Below are 18,864 nucleotides of genomic sequence, written 5' to 3' on the forward strand. Positions count from 1 at the left end.
GCAGGGGCGCAGAGCAGTTGCTCGTGAAGTTTTCAGCAACCGCTCGGCGCCCCTCACTCTCCGTGGCGGTGCCGGCGTTTCATGCTGAGCACCGAAATATGATGTCATATTCCGGCGCTCAGCTGTGAAGCGTGCACCGCGGCAGAGCGGGAAGACGGACGCCTCCCGCTCTCACCGCAGGACTCAACAAGGCAAGTAAGGTTAATGAGAAGTAGGGAGAGGGGCGGGGGCGAAGGCAGTAAGATGGAGCAGAGGGGGGGAAGGCAGTGAGAAGGGGCAGAGGTGGTAGATAGTGAGAAGGGGCAGATGTGATAGATAGTGATAAAGGGGGAGAGGGGATAGATAGTGAGAAAGGGGAGTTTTGTGACAAGATTTTTTATCCTTTCTTTTTTTGGGATGGGGGGGCGCCAGAGGAGTAGTCCGCACAGGGCGCCAGAACACCTAAGGCTTGCTTTGCCTCCCAAATATGTATAAGACCAGGGCAAAACTAAAGACATAGCTACATTTAAGCATAAATACCGCTTGAGGGCATACATATAATTACAAGTAAATTACAAGTATATAATCCCCCATCCTTAAAATCACCCTTATCTGTCTGGGTCTTCTGCAGAATCTTTATCAATGCCACATGACGTACCTTTTTTATGATTGCCAGCAATAAGATAACAGCAAATACCAGCATTATACCTCCTGCAATAGACACCATGATGATCTCATAGGTCCTGTTTGTATAATCTGCTATAGAAAGGGCATAAAAATGTAGTCATTTTCCTCTTCCCGTACTGCCACTCAAGAGTAATAACATGACCTTTTACAAAGAAAGAGAATATCGAAGTCCCTGCACGCCTGAGTTAAAAATCACACAGCAGGCCAAGCATAGTAAGAAACCATTAAAGTCCATTATTTTACACATTTATAGAAAGTGTTATTGTATGTGAATTAGCGCTCCTTTTAACTTTTCTCAGAACAGCTGAGCTCACGAACATTATTGAAACATACCCCTGCTTGAGTACGGGTGACTTAATTCAGAAGTGTTGTATTTGAGTGCCAAGCTAGTTCCCAAGTATATGTATAACTTAATATTAAAATGAATCAATCCTTGGTTAAGCCTCTACTACTTCATCTGGAAGGCTGTGCCATGCATCAACCACCCTCTCAGTAAAACTTTTGTTGTGTCATGTTTTGTAACAGCTTTCTAGAATGTTGCCCAAATTGTGGTTCTCTCCCTCTCTTAAGCATTTCATATTTCAGCCCACAAAGAAAAAACTCCTTTTTCAGAGTTTGTGTCTGCAACCATCTCGCTTCCAGAGTTATCCAGAGCCATTCTGTAAAACAGCAACTAAAACATAATATAAAACATAGTAGAAAAGGTATATATATATATATATATATATATATATATATATATATATGCCATAGTACATCACTGTGGAATATGATGGTGCCATATAAGATAATTATAATAATAAATATTATTATTATTATTAAAAATGAAATTCAATAATTGTGTATTATCGATATATAATTACTTTCTTAAGATATTTATAAGACAAAATATTGTGCAAGGATAGTTTAGGGAGGATAGTTTAGCAAGGATGTAAGAAGGATAGTTTAGTCACCTTTACACTATTTTTTTTGCCGTAACCAAACAAAATAAGTGACATTATTTTATTAAACAATATTTCCTTAAAATATATAAAAAATAGCATTTTTATTTGTATTGCTAATTGAATTAGAGGCAAATGTGTGTTTGTTAAAAAAAATAAAAATAAGATAAGACGAGCGTTCTAGAATATCAACCTCAAAGCAATACCCATACCATGGGAATGGGTGGTGGATTAGAGAATATCCTAAAATAAAAACGTTACTCTAATAAGAAAGCTATGACCCCTATACTTTTTTTCCCCATGTATACGACTAAAATGGCAGGTCCTGAACAACATATGTGATTAGTAAATCTTGTATGTAATGAACGTAAATCACAGTTTATTAATGTGTTTGGGAGTCAGGCCCGGACTGGGACAAAAAATAGGCCCGGGCATTTAAGCCTGAGCAGCCCATATTTATTTATTTATTTATTGTTAAAGCCCACCCGTACCATCTTTGCATTTAATCATTCACACAAATCATTAACACATTCATTAATGCAGTCTCACAAATCATTCAAGCAATTCATCCTCACATGAATTCATTGTCATACGCATTCACACAATTCGTCCACACATTTATTCATTCATTCTCATACGCATTCACACTAGCCCCTCTCTTCATCTTATCTGCCCCTTCTCACTATGTTCCCCCTTTTCACTATGTAACCCCCTTCCCCACTTCTCAATATGTACCGCCTCTATCTATCCCCTCTCCCCCTTTCTCACTATCTAACCCCCCCTCTGCCCCTTCTCACTGCACCCCCCTCCCTCACCCTACTTACCTTGTTGCCGGAGCAAGCAGCAACTGCGACCGCGCCTGTGCAAGGGCAGGATTGACTTAGGGGCTGATGGAGCTGCAGCTCCAGGCCCCCACCTTAAAATAGGTCCAGTCAGGACTGGACTGACTGGTCCTATATGGCCGCATTAACGCAGAGCCCCTTAAGCCTGCCGCAACTACCCCCTCCTAACTATCTACCCTCTCCCTCTTTAAAGTTCACTTACCTTTCAGGAGTCCTGTGGTGGGGGTGCAAGGCCTCTGCCTCCCAGCTCTGCCACTGTATGGAACAGTATAGAGTGATGGGAGTTATGATGTACTTTTAGAGCATAATTAGATCATGAAAAAGACATTGGAAATGGTACAGCATAACACCCATCACTCTCACACACTTACCAATCCGCATTTACCAATCCACACGCATACCAATCCACACGCATACCAATCCACACGCATGCCAATCCACACATATATACCAATCCACACACATATACCAATCCACACGTATACCAATCCACACGTATACCAATCCACACATATACCAATCCACACATACACCAATCCACACGTATACCAATCCACACATATATACCAATCCACACATATATACACTAATCCACACATATACACCAATCCACACATATATACTAATCAACACATATATACTAATCCACACATATATACCAAACCACACATATATACCAAACCACACATATATACCAATCCACACATATATACACCAATCCACACATATATACACCAATCCACACATATATACACCAATCCACTCTCACTGAATGTTTTCCTACCTTTCCTCTTTTCTACTTACAGCTCCTTTTCCTCCTCTTCCCTCCTCTTCTTCAGTTCTTCTGTCTTCTCTGTCTTCTTCCGGGTCGGTGGGCGCGGCTTCAGTGTTGTGCGCTGGGATCTGACAGCAAACCCCGGCGCACAACAGCTGTTGTCGCGCAGATCACAAGGGACCGGTATCGGAGGTCTTTAACAGACCTCCGGCTCCCTTGAGTGATTTTAAGCCGGGTTGAACCCGGCTTAAAATCACTCAAGGGAACCGGAGGTCTCTTAAAGACCTCCGATACCGCTCCCTTGCGAGCCTGCTCCTCCAGCGGCGGACATTACTGTCCGTCTCTGGAGGAGTGCCGGGTGCCGCAAGTTGGCAGCCCCTGATGAGCGGCACCCGGTGCGGACCGCCCCCCGTCGCGCCCCCTGGAGTGTGGCGCCCTGCTCTAAGAGGCCGGGAAGCCCCCACCAGGGCCGGCCTTAGGGGTCTGCGGCCGCACAGGGTTTAAATTAAAACATCGGGGTTTTTTTTTCAACTTTATTTAACATCCTCCATGTTAAATAAAGTTAAAAAAAACTTTATTTAACATGGAGGATGTTAAATAAAGTTAAAAAAACCCCGATGTTTTAATTTAAACCCTGTGCGGCCGCAGACCCGTAAGGCCGGCCTTGGTGGGGACTTCCCGGCCCCTTAGAGTGGCGGACCCGGTCGCAGTTGCGGCGGGCTTAAGGGGCAGGTGCCCCTTATGCCCTGCGTTACTGCGGCCGTAGGTAGGTTAGGGGCCTGGAGCTGCAGCTCCATCAGCCCCTAAAGTCAATGCGGCCCTGCCGTGGCCCGGCCCACCGGGCAAATGCCCGGTGTGCCCGATGGCCAGTCCGGGCCTGTTGGGAGTGCACATTTTGCAGCATACATAAATGTTTAGGTTTAAAGATAAATGTCCCTTCTACTATGAATATTCAGTGTATCAGCATTAGCAAATGAGGGGGGTCATATGAGTTGCCTAAAAGCTCTCCCTGTTTCTCTTACCTGTAAACAGTTGGATGGGGGGTTATAAAATCAACCAAATTATGAACCCCAAATATACCACCCAGTGCTGGAATGGGGAGTTAAAGTTTATAAAGATAGCCTCTGGGAGACATGGATCCCATTGCATTCCTTCCCTACACGCTAAAAAAATCACCTAAGCACTTAAAGGAAAAAAGTAGTCTGACTCAAAATTTTAAAACTATATACACCAGTCAGCCATACCATTATGACCACCTGCCTAATATTGTGTAGGTCCCTCTTTTGTTACCAAAACAACCTTGACCCGTCAAGGCATGGGTTCCACTAGACCTCTGAAGGTGTGCTGTGGTATCTGGGATCAAGATGTTAGCAGCACATCCTTTAAGTCCTGTCTCCTAGTAAGCAACGCACATGCACTGTGTGTTCTGTGTTCTGACACCTATCAGAACCAGCATTAACTTTTTCATCCATTTGAGCTACAGTAGCTCATCTGTTGGATTTCACCACATGGGCCAGCCTTCACGCCCACATGCATCAATGAGCCTTGGCTGCTCATGACCCTGCTGCCAGTTGACCACTTTCCTTCCATGGACCACTTTTGATAGGTACTGACCACTGCAGACCGGGAACACCCTGCAAGAAATGCAGTTTTGGGGATGCTCTGACTAGCCATCACAATTTTGCCCTTGTCAAAGTCGCTCAGATCCCTACGCTTGCCCATTTTTCCTGCTTCTATCACATCAACTTTGAGAACGAAATGTTCACTTCCTACCTACTATATCCCACCCACTGACAGGTGCCATGATAACAAGATTATCAGTGTGATTCACTTCACCTGTCAGTGGTCATAATGTTATGGCTGATCGGTGTATACGCCCTTGTACCAGATGCCCTAAGAGATTGGAGAATGCATTGCATACACAAAGTGAAAGATTTCTTTCTGAAAAGATCGGAAGCATGCTTCTAGAAATGTTTTTTTTTCTGATTTGTTTGGGTTTTGGGTTATTATAAGTTATAATATAATTATATTCCTATAGTGACACTTGAATCTCTTAATATCTTTATTAGTGATATTGCAGATGGTCTTGATGAAAAGGTATGTCTATTTGCTGACGACACAAACATTTGCAACAGGGTTGATGTTCCTGGAGGAAGAAGCCAAATGGCAAATGATTTAGGTAAACTGGAAAAATGGTCAGAGCTGTGGCAACTCGCATTCAATATGGATACTTGTGCGAGGACTCAATTCAACAAAATAACAGATTCTCTGCAGGAGACCTCGATTCTCTGTCAGTCGGTGGGGGTCTGCACGATGTGCACAGACAGCCTCTGTTACTGCCATTCACTTACGCTGAGGCTTCTGTGAAGCTGCAGGGAAAGTGCCTGTCAGCAACGGAGGTTCACAAAACACCAGGGAGTCGGTAGAGAGGCAGAGCGGTGTATGGGAGGGGAGAGGAGTCAGAGGGGTGTATGGAAGTGGAGGGGAGAGGCGGAAGTTGTCTGTGCGTATCGCACGGACACCCACCGTCCGACAGTGAGGGGAATCCAGGTCCCCTGCAGCGTTGCGGGGATCTGGATTCCGGTGTTATAATCCGATCTCTATTTGAGGTTGGATTATATAAGGAGAGGAGTTTTTCAGAGCATTTGCTCTGACTAAAACCTCTTTTTATAATCGATAAAAATCGACGATTTTCATTATCGATTATTATCGATTTTATCGATTAGTTGTTTCAGCCCTACTGTTAACATAGCACAACACAAAGAGTGCAAATGGAAAACGCAGAACAGGAAAAAATGGAGCAGTGGTTCATATAGTAAGAAGCACAAAGCACTTCTGAAAATGAACATGCATGTCGCTGTCTTTGAAAGACCATTGGTTACATATCTGTCATCTCTTCTCCAAAACGAGAGTAGCAGATGGTCCACATGTGCAGAGGATGCATGCCCAGGAACATTTTCTCCCTCTGATTGCATGGTTTTATGCTGCCTCTGTTGCCAATGGTATCATGCAGCATGCCTTTTACAAAGCACCTTAAAACTGCCAACATAATACAAGTGTCACCAGTGTTCAAAATGACAAAGATCTATATGATATGTCAGATGGTTTTATTGCAGAAAAAACTGTTTGATTTTTCTCCCATTATATCCTATGGGCATTCAGTCAATTCTGTCATTCACCTGCCATTCCCTAGAAAACCGCTATAATCTCACATAACCTGAGTTTTAGAACCTATAACTATACTAGGGGAGTATACATGACAAAAATCTATCTATTTCTCTGAAAAACAGGTTTGTTTTTTTCTCCCATTATATCCTATGGGCATTCCCTCAACACTGTCATTCAACTGTCATAATTCACAGCCATAATTCCACCTAATCTGACACTAAGATCATGTGTCTGTAACAGGGGAGTATGTGTTCCAAAGATCTACATCATATGTCTGATGGTTTTCTCTGCAAAACAAGTTACGTTTTTCTCCCATTCTATCCTACGGGCATTCACTGAATACTGTCATTCACCTGTCATTCCATAGAACACAGCTATAATCCCTCAAAATCTGAGTTTGGGATCCTGTGTGTGTACTAGAGGAGCATGTGTGCCAAAGATCTATAGGATATGTCAGATGGTTTGCTCTAAAAAAACAAGTTTAATTTTTCTCCCATTATATCCTATGGGCATTCACTCAAAACTGTCATTCACCTGTCATTCCATAGACAACAGCTATAATCCCACATAGTATGAGTTCTAGATCCCATGTGTGTACTAGGGGAGTATATGTGCCAACGTTCTATATGATATTTCAGAGGGTTTTCTCTAAAAAACAAGTTTAATTTTTCTCCCATTATATCCTATGGGCATTCACTCAAAACTGTCATTCACCTGTCATTCCATAGAAAACAGCTATAATGCCACATAATATGAGGTTTAGAACCTATAACTGTACTAGGGGAGTATATGTGACAAAGATCTATAAGATATGTCAGAGGGTCTTCTCTAAAAACAAGTTTAATTTTTCTCCCATTATATCCTATGGGCATTCACTCAAAACTGTCATTCACCTGTCATTCCATAGAAAGTAGCTATAATCCCACATAATCTGAGTTTTAGATCCTGTGTCTGTGCTAGAGGAGAATGTGTGCCACAGATCTAGATATGTCTTAAACTTTTATTTAAAAATCAATTATTCTTTTCCCCTCTATTATAGTCTATGGGCATTCCTCCCCATTATAGTCTATGGGCATTCCTCCCCATTATAGTCTATGGGCATTCCTCCCCATTATAGTCTATGGGCATTCCTCCCCATTATAGTCTATGGGCATTCCATTTTGTCATTCGTTTTAGTATGTCCCTCCTTTTTTCCCGTTAGTGGTGGGCCACAAACATATGAAGAATTCCTGTCATCATAGGTCGGAACTACAATGCAGGCCAAATGGCACCATTTTACACCCTCCCCCCACCCCCTGCAGGACACCACACAGTACCAGCCTACTAATACTAGTGTATTTGTTTCTTGAGTGGCGGACCGACAGGATAAGTACATCCCCTTGGGCACGGCTGAATTTACAGCCGCCGGTAATTTAATCTGCGTTACTCTATGTGTCAGAGCAGAGCCCTCTGACCTGGTTGCCGGGCAACCGGACACGCCATAACGTCATCACGCTTCGTTCCTGGTCGTCTCCCGACAGACCGGACCCAGGGGGCATGGAAGGGGTATGTACCGCCCGTACACCGGGCATGGACCGGGAACGCAGACACGCGGTTTCCTGAACGTACGAGGTTCGCACGGCCCTCTACTAGCATAGTGTAGGCCTAACCGGAGTGTATTTCCCGTTAGCTGTTTGTCTCCCCACCGCAGTTCAACCCTTTATGTGCCGGGGTGCAGGCAGAGCATTACGTGCAGGCGGTTAAAGGGACATGAACCAATCATGATTTTTTTAAGGAACAAAAAGTGTTCTCATAACATCTACTGTCTTTGAATTTTCTGTATCAGGTTTATAAGGAAATCCTGCTGCCAGTACTGAACCTTATAATGGATCACTTCCAGATGCTCAGATGGAGGGGTAGAAATAAGAAAATGACCTGGGAGATTGAAAGGAGAAAGGGAGGAGAAAGGGATAAAGTTTTGGGAGAACAAAAAAAAGTATGCAGGGTGTCCATTACTATGAGCATCTAAGGTACAGGAGTATAGTTATTAAGATCAGTGATATAACTTTACAAAAGCATTTGTGTTAAAGGCAAAATAGTAGATAGTCCTATCACGGCAAGGTTAATTTAATTAATGACTTGTAGAAAATCGGAGACTTTATAAAAACAGAATAGAATGATTCTTGTCTGCTGTGAAATTCTGTATTCCTTACTGTTTTTTTCTTTTCTTACTGATATATGTTATAGCAAATAAATAAACCTTTTTGGTTCTGGAGGGATGGTGTTCATCTCCCTCTGGTATTGAAAGGTCTAAAGCAGATGTAAGACATTTTTGGCATGGTGTCTGAATACAATGAGGCTTCTTCCATGGTGATGACTTGCAGCCGGTAGGAATTTTGCTGACCTAGATGGGGTCTGGTTAGTTACGTAAACTGATCTTTTAACTGAAATGTTAGAAAGCTAAACATTGTACAGACTATTGCACCTTGTTACTCGTGGAAAAACAAGTGGTCCAATCTTTTAAAAAATAGTAATTTTCATTATTAGTAATGTTTTCTAAATATGGCCCGTTATTGTTTTATAACTGATATATTTGTGGGTTTAAATAAATTTAAATAATATTGTATCAATGGATATTTGAATAGATTTTAAGTGCTTCTGAAAATGGGCCTCATATATAAATGGAGAATTAATTTATAAAAATATTTGCCCATTGCCGCAGTCAAGCATAGTGTAAAAGCCTACACGCTACCTATGACTGCTTCTTAAATTAAATATATATAAATAACTATAAACTGCAGAAGTTAGTATAAAACGATCTACATTTGACAAGTACTAGATGCATATATAGGCAGATGTTACCGTTTCTAAATATAAAAAATGCATTCTCAGCATACCAAAATGCCATATAAGAATAATAGCTTTCCAAAGCTACTTTTTCTGCATTACGCCTCTTAGTTCCTGAAAACAAATTACTAATGTTACATCTGTTCAAGCTTAAACCGCTCCAGTACCACTCGACTTTGGTGCACACAAGTTTTTATATATGTATTGAGTATTTAATGCTGCTAACACAAGAAAATCATCGCCTGATTGTTCCTAGAAGAAGTGATGTATTTCCTTTTATAGTATAGATCAGCAGGAGCGACAAAGACTGGCAGTGTGAGACGTCTGACAAAAGAAGCTCAGAGGCAGCTAACATTGCTGCTGGAAATGTCGGCTTTATACCTGGAGTGTATAGTATCACTGAGAAAAGTCTGAGGCCATTGCTTACCCGGCTCGGTAAGTGAATGGAAAGAAAAAGACACAAGATCAGCATAGTCATCCTCCTGCCTTACTAGCTGTGGATAGTAAACCGACAGCTATGGTTGTGAGCACAGGTTAGTGGTGTTTTCGTGCTGTGTTAATCTCTCTATTTAGAGTGCCCTGTTTTTGTTACCAAAGCTTGCAAAGCAAACATAAAAGCTTCACACAGAACACTCGAACATTTAACATTTTATCCTTATGAAATTCAGTGGCAGGTGTTTTGCAATTGTAATTGCCATGTTTTTTACCTGTTTATTGTGCAATATATGTATTTTTATTATGCAGTACAGGCAGTGCTTTCATATGATGTTATATAATATCAAAAGAAAGTTAAAAGTTATATTACATATATTGTGTGGGTACACTAAACCTTAAAAGGTTTTTTTTGTTATGGATGGCCGAATGCCCTCTTGGGATCTTGTTGTAACCAGATGTAACCTAATGATGTCACTGTAATATGAATGTTGTCCGCGAATGTATTTATAACCTTATTGCATGAATTTAAATGTTTATTACTAATTTGCTAATCTCTTTTTTTCTGGAGAGAGAGACCTCTTGCCATTTTGATACCTACTTCAGCTGATAACCAAGTCGTTAGATAGCTGTGCTCTATAGCCCTACATATCTGATCACAGTAAGGCAACACATCACCTGAAACTTCTCCCAGGAGACAAGTAGAGTCAAGTTGATACCTTTTTTGGCTAATTGAGTAGATTTCGAGTGCAAGCTTTCAAGACCTCTCAGGTCTCTTCCAATCATATTAGAGAAAAAACATGCTATTAGTTTGTCAAAATGTTAAGGCTGTCAAACATGTTATCTTAATTGCACTTTGGATGATAAGAGAAGGAATCAGATTACAAAGAAAATAATAGAACAAGATTGGGTGCATCATGACACTTCCCTTTTGCCTCCTACAGCACTGCTAAAAAAGCTGGGGATGATTTCGGTGCATGGCCAATTTGCCTTATGGGGAGGCAGAAACAGAATATAGAGTAGTTAATTAGTTAATATAATTCCATCCACGAATAACACTCTCTGGCTCTCTTTCAGTCAAGTCTGGTAGCATGTTAGATCTATATTTAAAAACAATCATCGGAAGTAGCACTTCCTGCTTGCGTGAACGCCTATATAGTAGAACAGGAAGATTAACTTTCCATTTTTTATACAGTAGTTTGCTTTAAATTCAAAATAAAAATACATTTTGTGTTTTGCATTTGTCTGTTTTACTAAGTGGTTTTTTTTAATTTTATTTATGTTATTTTTATTATATAATGGATCAACTTTAGTGTGACATCAACTTACAAAAGAACACGTAATTGGAAAAGTGCTTTAAGTATTATCAAATAAAGGTGGACAAAGTTAATTTTACTCTATGTTGCCTTTATGGCCACTCTTTGGATATTATCAGGCAATTTTATCATGATCTATTAGGTGTTAAACCACATGCCATATATTAATTTTTTGTGACTGGTTTATTTAAATTGACAATTTCAAGTTAGGTGAATACTTTAAGAAAATTAGGTAGATTTTTTGCATCACACATGATTAAGCCCAATATAATTATTGGCAGACAAGAAGCCATATCACATGCACTTATTGGGAATGCTTTTAACCAAGGCTTTTCAGTGATAGCTCAGATGTGATGATGCATGTGTGTTATTCTAGAATGGACTGATGAATCCATTGCACATATGGGTTGGATAAAATGTAGTCCCCATCAGATCTCACCTGAGTGGTCCAAACCATCCTAGTACTGCCTGAGACTGTAGGGTAAAGGGTTATGACGTGTATGTTGAAGCCAAGTTAGTGATGTAGGAAGAATATGCCCTGGCATTTGACCACCCAAGTAAACGTGGGTAGGCTGGGCTAAAATATTCAACCAGCCCTGGGCTGCCAGAACTGTATTTCTTCCTTTAAAGATAGATAGATTTTTTATTTATTAAAACGCGTTTGTGAATATTGGTATACACACACATGTGTTTTTTGTTTACACAGGAAATTATAAATGGATGATGAAAAGGTAACTTTGCCTCTCACTGTTCATCTGCTGGCCAGTTCAGGAAGCACGTTATCAATACAACAAGCCGTTGACCAGCTTTTGCACAGAGTATGTCCAGATATCCAGCTTTTTCTTGTATCAGAGCGGCCAGCTCTGACCAACACAGTCGAGTCTCCTAGAAAAAGGATTGGATTCCCAGGGATCTCTGTGACACTTTTTCTTCGTGACGACTTGGGTCAGGAAAGAGTATCTGTACTGCGTGGCTTTTTACAGCTACATCCATGGAACCGTGTGCACATAGAATCCAAGCAAGTAAGAACATGTGCTTTCAGCCAGTCTACTGCAGATTACTACTGTCTCGATCTACACATGCCGGTGTGGGGAATAAGACAGGTGCACTATGGCATGGAAATTGTAAGACTTACCTTGTATTGTAGCTTTGATAACTACGAGGATGCTGTACGACTTTATGAAATGATTCTTCGAATGGAGGCAATTACAGAGAAACCAGGATTCTGCTTCTTTACACTGTATTCCACGAAGTACACATCTGTTCAGTTCTCTTTAAAACAACTACCCCCTGGGATATCTGTGCAAGTAAAAGACAGATGTGCCCTTCAGTTTGGCGTTCAGGCAATAGGCCAGCTCGTTCCTTTGCTGCCCTACCCATGCATGCCCATTAGTGACACAAGATGGCAGACACAAGACTATGAGGGGAACAAAATCTTGTTTATGGTAATTACTTGCATTTCAGCCTTACAAAATTTTAAGTTATCAAAGTCTTTGCCAAATCTAGAGCGGAGTCCGTGGGTCTGTCATTTGTGTAGAGAGCATCATATTTCATCCGCTGGCAGATATCAGATTTAAAGCCATATTTTTTTTCTTTTTAACTAGAAAAATATTTGTAGGGAAGTGCTGAATTTTTAACAGTAACCATAGATAGCAAAATAATTGTTGTTGATTGTGCCATTACTTCAGTAATGGTTAGATAAGTGTGACTCTTCTGTAGCTTCATCTTGGAGTTTATTTACTAAAGGGAGAGTTGTGGTTTCTACTCCCTTACTTCACTATACATTATAAAGAGTCTACTCTGGCAAGTTTCTCCAGCAAGAACTGAGTTAGCCCTGCATCATGTATATTTTAATGGGTGAATACATCCCATTATGTTTTGTTGCTTAAAATTAGTGATTTAAAATTAACTTTTCCATGCAAAAGTCAAAAGCAAAATATCAGAGATGTACCGAACGTTAAAACAGACATTTACCAAGCATTATATATGGTATATAGGGTATATTCATTTGCTGCCATTTCCAGCTCACAGACCTCAATATTGCATTATGAAGGGCTAGTCTTGGTAAGCTTTTTGTGAATAGTTAAAAATAAATGAAGTGACTCAAGGCAGTCCCTTATACTATCTTTGCATTATGTATAATGCCAGCCTTGCATAATGTCAGTCCAACTGTTCGCAGTCAGTAAATACACATCCATGATAAATGGCTGTATATGGGGTTAAATAAAAAAATCTCATCCCAACTACTGTATGCATTATGAAGGTCCAGTTACGGTAAGAGGGGTGTTCTGTTAGAAATGGTTTTGTACCTCACCATAGGAAGGTAGAATATGACAACAGGCATGAACCATTCAGATCATCTAGTCAGTCCTTAGTTTACTACTTTTATACGTCAATCCCTAGTCACTCATTGTCTTGTGTTATATTCCTATTTCATGCGTGTTTAAATCCCCCACTGTATTAACCTCTACCACTTCTGCTGTAAGACCATTGCACTTATCTACCACCCTCCCAGTGAAGTGAAACCTCATTACATTAAAACATTACACCTAAACCTCTGACTCTCTTTTATTAGATTATGACCTCTCCCTCATGTTAGTTTATTGTTAAATGAATAAACCTCAATCAGAAGATTAAGCATTCTGGCAAACTGAACATGCACATTTTTCAGCTGTACTGTACAATAAATAGTTGAAAAATACATATGTTATAAAGTAGATTTGATTTTAAAATTCTATTTGTCTTGTGCACAGGTTACTGAAAACACTGTGGCAAATTTGGGTCATCGTGACAGCAGAATGGCTAGAGTATCACATGTAACTCCAAGTGCTCGGCAGAAAACATTCATGGGACGTCTCCAAAAAATGGGGCATGAAAGGCTACCTGTATCTGAAGAGGTGAAATTCAAACAAGTTTTTAACTTGGCCTGCAACATCTCAGATCAAAATGAAAAGACTTGTGATCAAAGTGAAAATGATCTCCAGAAACCAGTGCCAAGACACAGTGTGCAATTGAAAGAGACCGAGACAAATGTAGACACTGGATGTACAGTCATTAAACTAAGAGAGCAACCTATTTTTGATCACAATTTCACAGGCCTTCAGGACTTTTTTGATGGCAGGCACTTCTGTACCACGGGTGAAAAAGAACCCCTAGACATGTTCTCTAAACCACATGGCTCTCTATCCCCTATGTCTGTCAAAAGTAACACAGAATGTGGGCTGGGCACCCAGTGCATTAAATTGGAGAGATCAAAAGTAGACGATAGCAACTACAGAGTACAGAAAGAAGAATTCTTCATTTGAAATGAGTCAATACAATATTTCAATTCTCAGAGTTTCCTATAAAATGGTTCGTTAATGATTCATTTTCTTAGGCTGTCTATTCACAGGATATGTAGTTCCTTTTACATTAAATACTTCTTACGTTATGTTCTCCGCGTCTTATTTATTTTCTCATCAAACTATTGTGATCCTATTTGACTACTGTAGCAACATTTAACTGAATGTCATCTTCTCCATGGTCCTTAGCAAATTGTACACATTGCTGTGAAATTCGCTGTGCTGCAAAATTCACGTTGAGTCATCAAAGCTTCAAGTCTTGGTAATATCTGAGAACATGAGGTTCTTCTCCTGCAGCAGGGGTGTTTGCAGAGAGATAACTACATTTATAGAGTATGATTAGTGAGCTTCCTACCTCTTGTTTTAGTGATTAACAGTGGAAACTGTATGACTTGTTAGAAACAGACGAAGCTCAGAGTTACAGTTCCCATAGGAGGAGAGATACTCTGGCAGGTTGGAGCTTGGATTATTGTTTATGGAAGTCATTGTGTATGTGGGGATATATCTATATGAATGTGTGTGGTTGTGCTTATTAAACATATCTGTGTGTGTTAACATTTCTTTGTAGACCTTTTTGAATTTGTGTTTTTTTTATTGACATAAAATTATTTTGGGGTTTAATACCTTAAATGCTGGGAGAGGTGTGTTGATTTTGTTATGGTAGAGGACAAGGAAAAAAAGTTGACCTGAGAGAAAGATTATCAGTTACTGTCTCTATTTAGCCCATAGAGTGTCAGCTATGCAAATCAAATACTCAGCTGTTCATTTAGAAAGTTCCCAGGTATAAGGCTAGGTTTCCACTTGGGTTTTTGTCCGGCGTTTTTTTCTTGATGAAAAACGCCAGGAAAACTGCCGCTGCATTTACCTGCGTTTTGGCGTTTTTTCTGCAGTTTTTTCTGGCGTTTTAGCCTTTCTGTGGAAATTGCTTTTTTTGACCTTAGGCAGTTTTTCCAGCCTTTACAAGTTAGAAGTTTCACCCAGCTAAAAGGGATTAGGATAAATGGCAAGTATCTGCCCTCTCCTGATGTCATTTACCTGGTAGACCCTTTTGTCTCTTTTCTGTGGTTTGTAAGGCATGCTTTATTTCGAATGTCTGCTCCTCTGGGAAGATTGGCCCCAAATGATGGTGCAAATTGTTTGCTGTTGCTTTTGGCACGCAGGATCCGGTCGCGTATGTTTGTTTGTAATGGCATGTTTGTTCCAAATGGTGTAAAATTCAATATGAACCAGTCCAGGACTTTGTTTTGTGTGAAACTGTTTGTTTTCAGCCTATTTCTCGTAGGACACACAGATACTGGGTCCATCCTCTGCATTGTAACTGTGGAAAAAACGCCATAAAAAACGCCAAGGCAATAAACCCACATGGCTTTTTCATGGCGTTTTTTCTCTCCCATAGACTTCTATTGGAGAAAAAAAGCCAAGATTTCTTGCAAAAAACGCCAGAGTGTCAACATGCTGCAGTTTTGAAAAACTGCCACAGAGCCCAAAAAAGCAGAAAAACGCCAAAGAGGACTGAAAAAACGCCAGACAGAAAAACGCCAAGTGGAAATGGCATTTTGCGATTTCCTATTGAATTACAGCTAACATCTGGCTGCAGCCGTTTTTCACAAAAAAACGCCAGGTGGCGCTATTGGCGTTTTTATAGGCGTTTTTAGCAAAAAAAAACCCAAATGGAAACCAAGCCTAAGGCTAGGTTTCCACTTGGGTTTTTGTCCGGCGTTTTTTTCTTGATGAAAAACGCCAGGAAAACTGCCAAGAAAACTGCCACTGCATTTACCTGCGTTTTGGCGTTTTTTCTGCAGTTTTTTCTGGCGTTTTAGCCTTTCTGTGGAAATTGCTTTTTTTGACCTTAGGCAGTTTTTCCAGCCTTTACAAGTTAGAAGTTTCACCCAGCTAAAAGGGATTAGGATAAATGGCAAGTATCTGCCCCCTCCTGATGTCATTTACTTGGTAGACCCTTTTGTCTCTTTTCTGTGGTTTGTAAGGCATGCTTTATTCCGAATGTCTGCTCCTCTGGGAAGATTGGCCCCAAATGATGGTGCAAATTGTTTGCTGTTGCTTTTGGCACGCAGGATCCAGTCGCGTATGTTTGTTTGTAATGGCATGTTTGTTCCAAATGGTGTAAAATTCAATATGAACCAGTCCAGGACTTTGTTTTGTGTGAAACTGTTTGTTTTCAGCCTATTTCTCGTAGGACACACAGATACTGGGTCCATCCTCTGCATTGTAACTGTGGAAAAAACACCATAAAAAACGCCAAGGCAATAAACCCACATGGCTTTTTCATGGCGTTTTTTCTCTCCCATAGACTTCTATTGGAGAAAAAAAGCCAAGATTTCTTGCAAAAAACGCCAGAGTGTCAACATGCTGCAGTTTTGAAAAACTGCCACAGAGCCCAAAAAAGCAGAAAAACGCCAAAGAGGACTGAAAAAACGCCAGACAGAAAAACGCCAAGTGGAAATGGCATTTTGCGATTTCCTATTGAATTACAGCTAACATCTGGCTGCATGCGTTTTTCACAAAAAAACGCCAGGTGGCGCTATTGGCGTTTTTATAGGCGTTTTTAGCAAAAAAAAACCAAGTGGAAATCTAGCCTTAGGCTAGGTTTCCACTTGGGTTTTTGTCTGGCGTTTTTTTCTTGATGAAAAACGCCAGGAAAACTGCCAAGAAAACTGCCGCTGCATTTACCTGCGTTTTGGCGTTTTTTTCTGCAGTTTTTTCTGGCGTTTTAGCCTTTCTGTGGAAATTGCTTTTTTTGACCTTAGGCAGTTTTTCCAGCCTTTACAAGTTAGAAGTTTCACCCAGCTAAAAGGGATTAGGATAAATGGCAAGTATCTGCCCTCTCCTGATGTCATTTACTTGGTAGACCCTTTTGTCTCTTTTCTGTGGTTTGTAAGGCATGCTTTATTCCGAATGTCTGCTCCTCTGGGAAGATTGGCCCCAAATGATGGTGCAAATTGTTTGCTGTTGCTTTTGGCACGCAGGATCCGGTCGCGTATGTTTGTTTGTAATGGCATGTTTGTTCCAAATGGTGTAAAATTCAATATGAACCAGTCCAGGACTTTGTTTTGTGTGAAACTGTTTGTTTTCAGCCTATTTCTCGTAGGACACACAGATACTGGGTCCATCCTCTGCATTGTAACTGTGGAAAAAACGCCATAAAAAACGCCAAGGCAATAAACCCACATGGCTTTTTCATGGCGTTTTTTCTCTCCCATAGACTTCTATTGGAGAAAAAAAGCCAAGATTTCTTGCAAAAAACGCCAGAGTGTCAACATGCTGCAGTTTTGAAAAACTGCCACAGAGCCCAAAAAAGCAGAAAAACGCCAAAGAGGACTGAAAAAACGCCAGACAGAAAAACGCCAAGTGGAAATGGCATTTTGCGATTTCCTATTGAATTACAGCTAACATCTGGCTGCAGGCGTTTTTCACAAAAAAACGCCAGGTGGCGCTATTGGCGTTTTTATAGGCGTTTTTAGCAAAAAAAACCCAAATGGAAACCAAGCCTAAGTGTAGTCTTTTTCACTTTGTTTGATCTCTCTAAAATGTTGGCAAAATAAATATATTGAGGTGCACTGAAATAGAATGAATGAGAAAATTAACAAATTATACCTCAATAAGCAAAACACACTAATGTAGATGAATCAATACATACATGGCAGAAGAGCGGAGGATGGGGAAGGAACAGGAGAATGGGGTGAATACAAAGTGATCATCCAGTACAATTAAATTGAGTTTTACACATTTACAATGTGAATATAGGGCTGGACGAGAATCTATTGAATGTAAAGAGAATAGGAGCAAATAAATCATAATCCCTAGCTAGCCAATCATCAGCTTTCTTTGTGTAGTATGGACACCATGGCTAAGGAATACTACCCCTCGATCAGATTTGTTCTTGATTTAATATTACTAAACATTATTGTTTCAATGTGTAGATGGTTTCTTCAGAAAGCGCCAACTCTGCAGCCAATAGATAAAATACAACTGAAAGGTTTAAAAAGGCCTTTTCTCCAAGCAAATTGACTTGTTGCCATTTCTTAGTATACCCTGTCTATTGAACCACAGGAAGCAAATGCAATGCAAATTCAAACTATCCCATGAGAATTTCCTTAAGAACTGCGAAGATACTGTGTACAGAGCAAAGTTGTTTGCCATTCTAATTTGTCAGCAGCTTCTTTGTCCCAATGACCACCTGTTCCAACTTTCAGAGATTAAATTAAACCGTTCACTGAAAAAAATGCAATATGTCAGTCAAAAGACCATTGCAATGGTGTGGGGTGACCAGCACACCTCTACTCCTGCCTATTGTTTTTGTCCACAGAAATAACTACAACAAGATGTGTGTCCAAAAAAGACCAATGCATATAATCCGACGAATACGTTGCTTCTGTAGTAATGATGGGGCTAAAGTCAGTGATAAACTAATCCTGACACTGGTTTAGACTGTTATAAGATGAACTAATTAAGGATCGCCTTCTTGTTCCACTCATCTCAACTCAGACAACTGCAGTGCAGGTCCAATGTAGATGCAAGTAAGCATGCCAACTCTATGAC

At 40.4% G+C, this 18,864-nt stretch overlaps 1 protein-coding gene across 1 annotated transcript; it reads left to right on the forward strand.

Moving 5' to 3' along the window:
* The first annotated feature begins 9,505 nt into the window (after positions 1 to 9,505).
* On the forward strand, positions 9,506 to 14,396 carry FAM124B (family with sequence similarity 124 member B). The gene is made up of 3 exons (XM_053460410.1): positions 9,506 to 9,751; positions 11,673 to 12,522; positions 13,720 to 14,396. Exons 2-3 carry the CDS (start codon positions 11,683 to 11,685, stop codon positions 14,269 to 14,271), a joined length of 1,392 nt encoding a protein of 463 aa, XP_053316385.1. The 5' UTR covers positions 9,506 to 9,751; positions 11,673 to 11,682; the 3' UTR covers positions 14,272 to 14,396.
* The last annotated feature ends 4,468 nt before the right edge of the window (positions 14,397 to 18,864 follow it).

This window comes from Spea bombifrons, chromosome 3, assembly GCF_027358695.1.
Source record: "Spea bombifrons isolate aSpeBom1 chromosome 3, aSpeBom1.2.pri, whole genome shotgun sequence".
Classification (NCBI taxonomy): Eukaryota; Metazoa; Chordata; class Amphibia; order Anura; family Pelobatidae; genus Spea; species Spea bombifrons.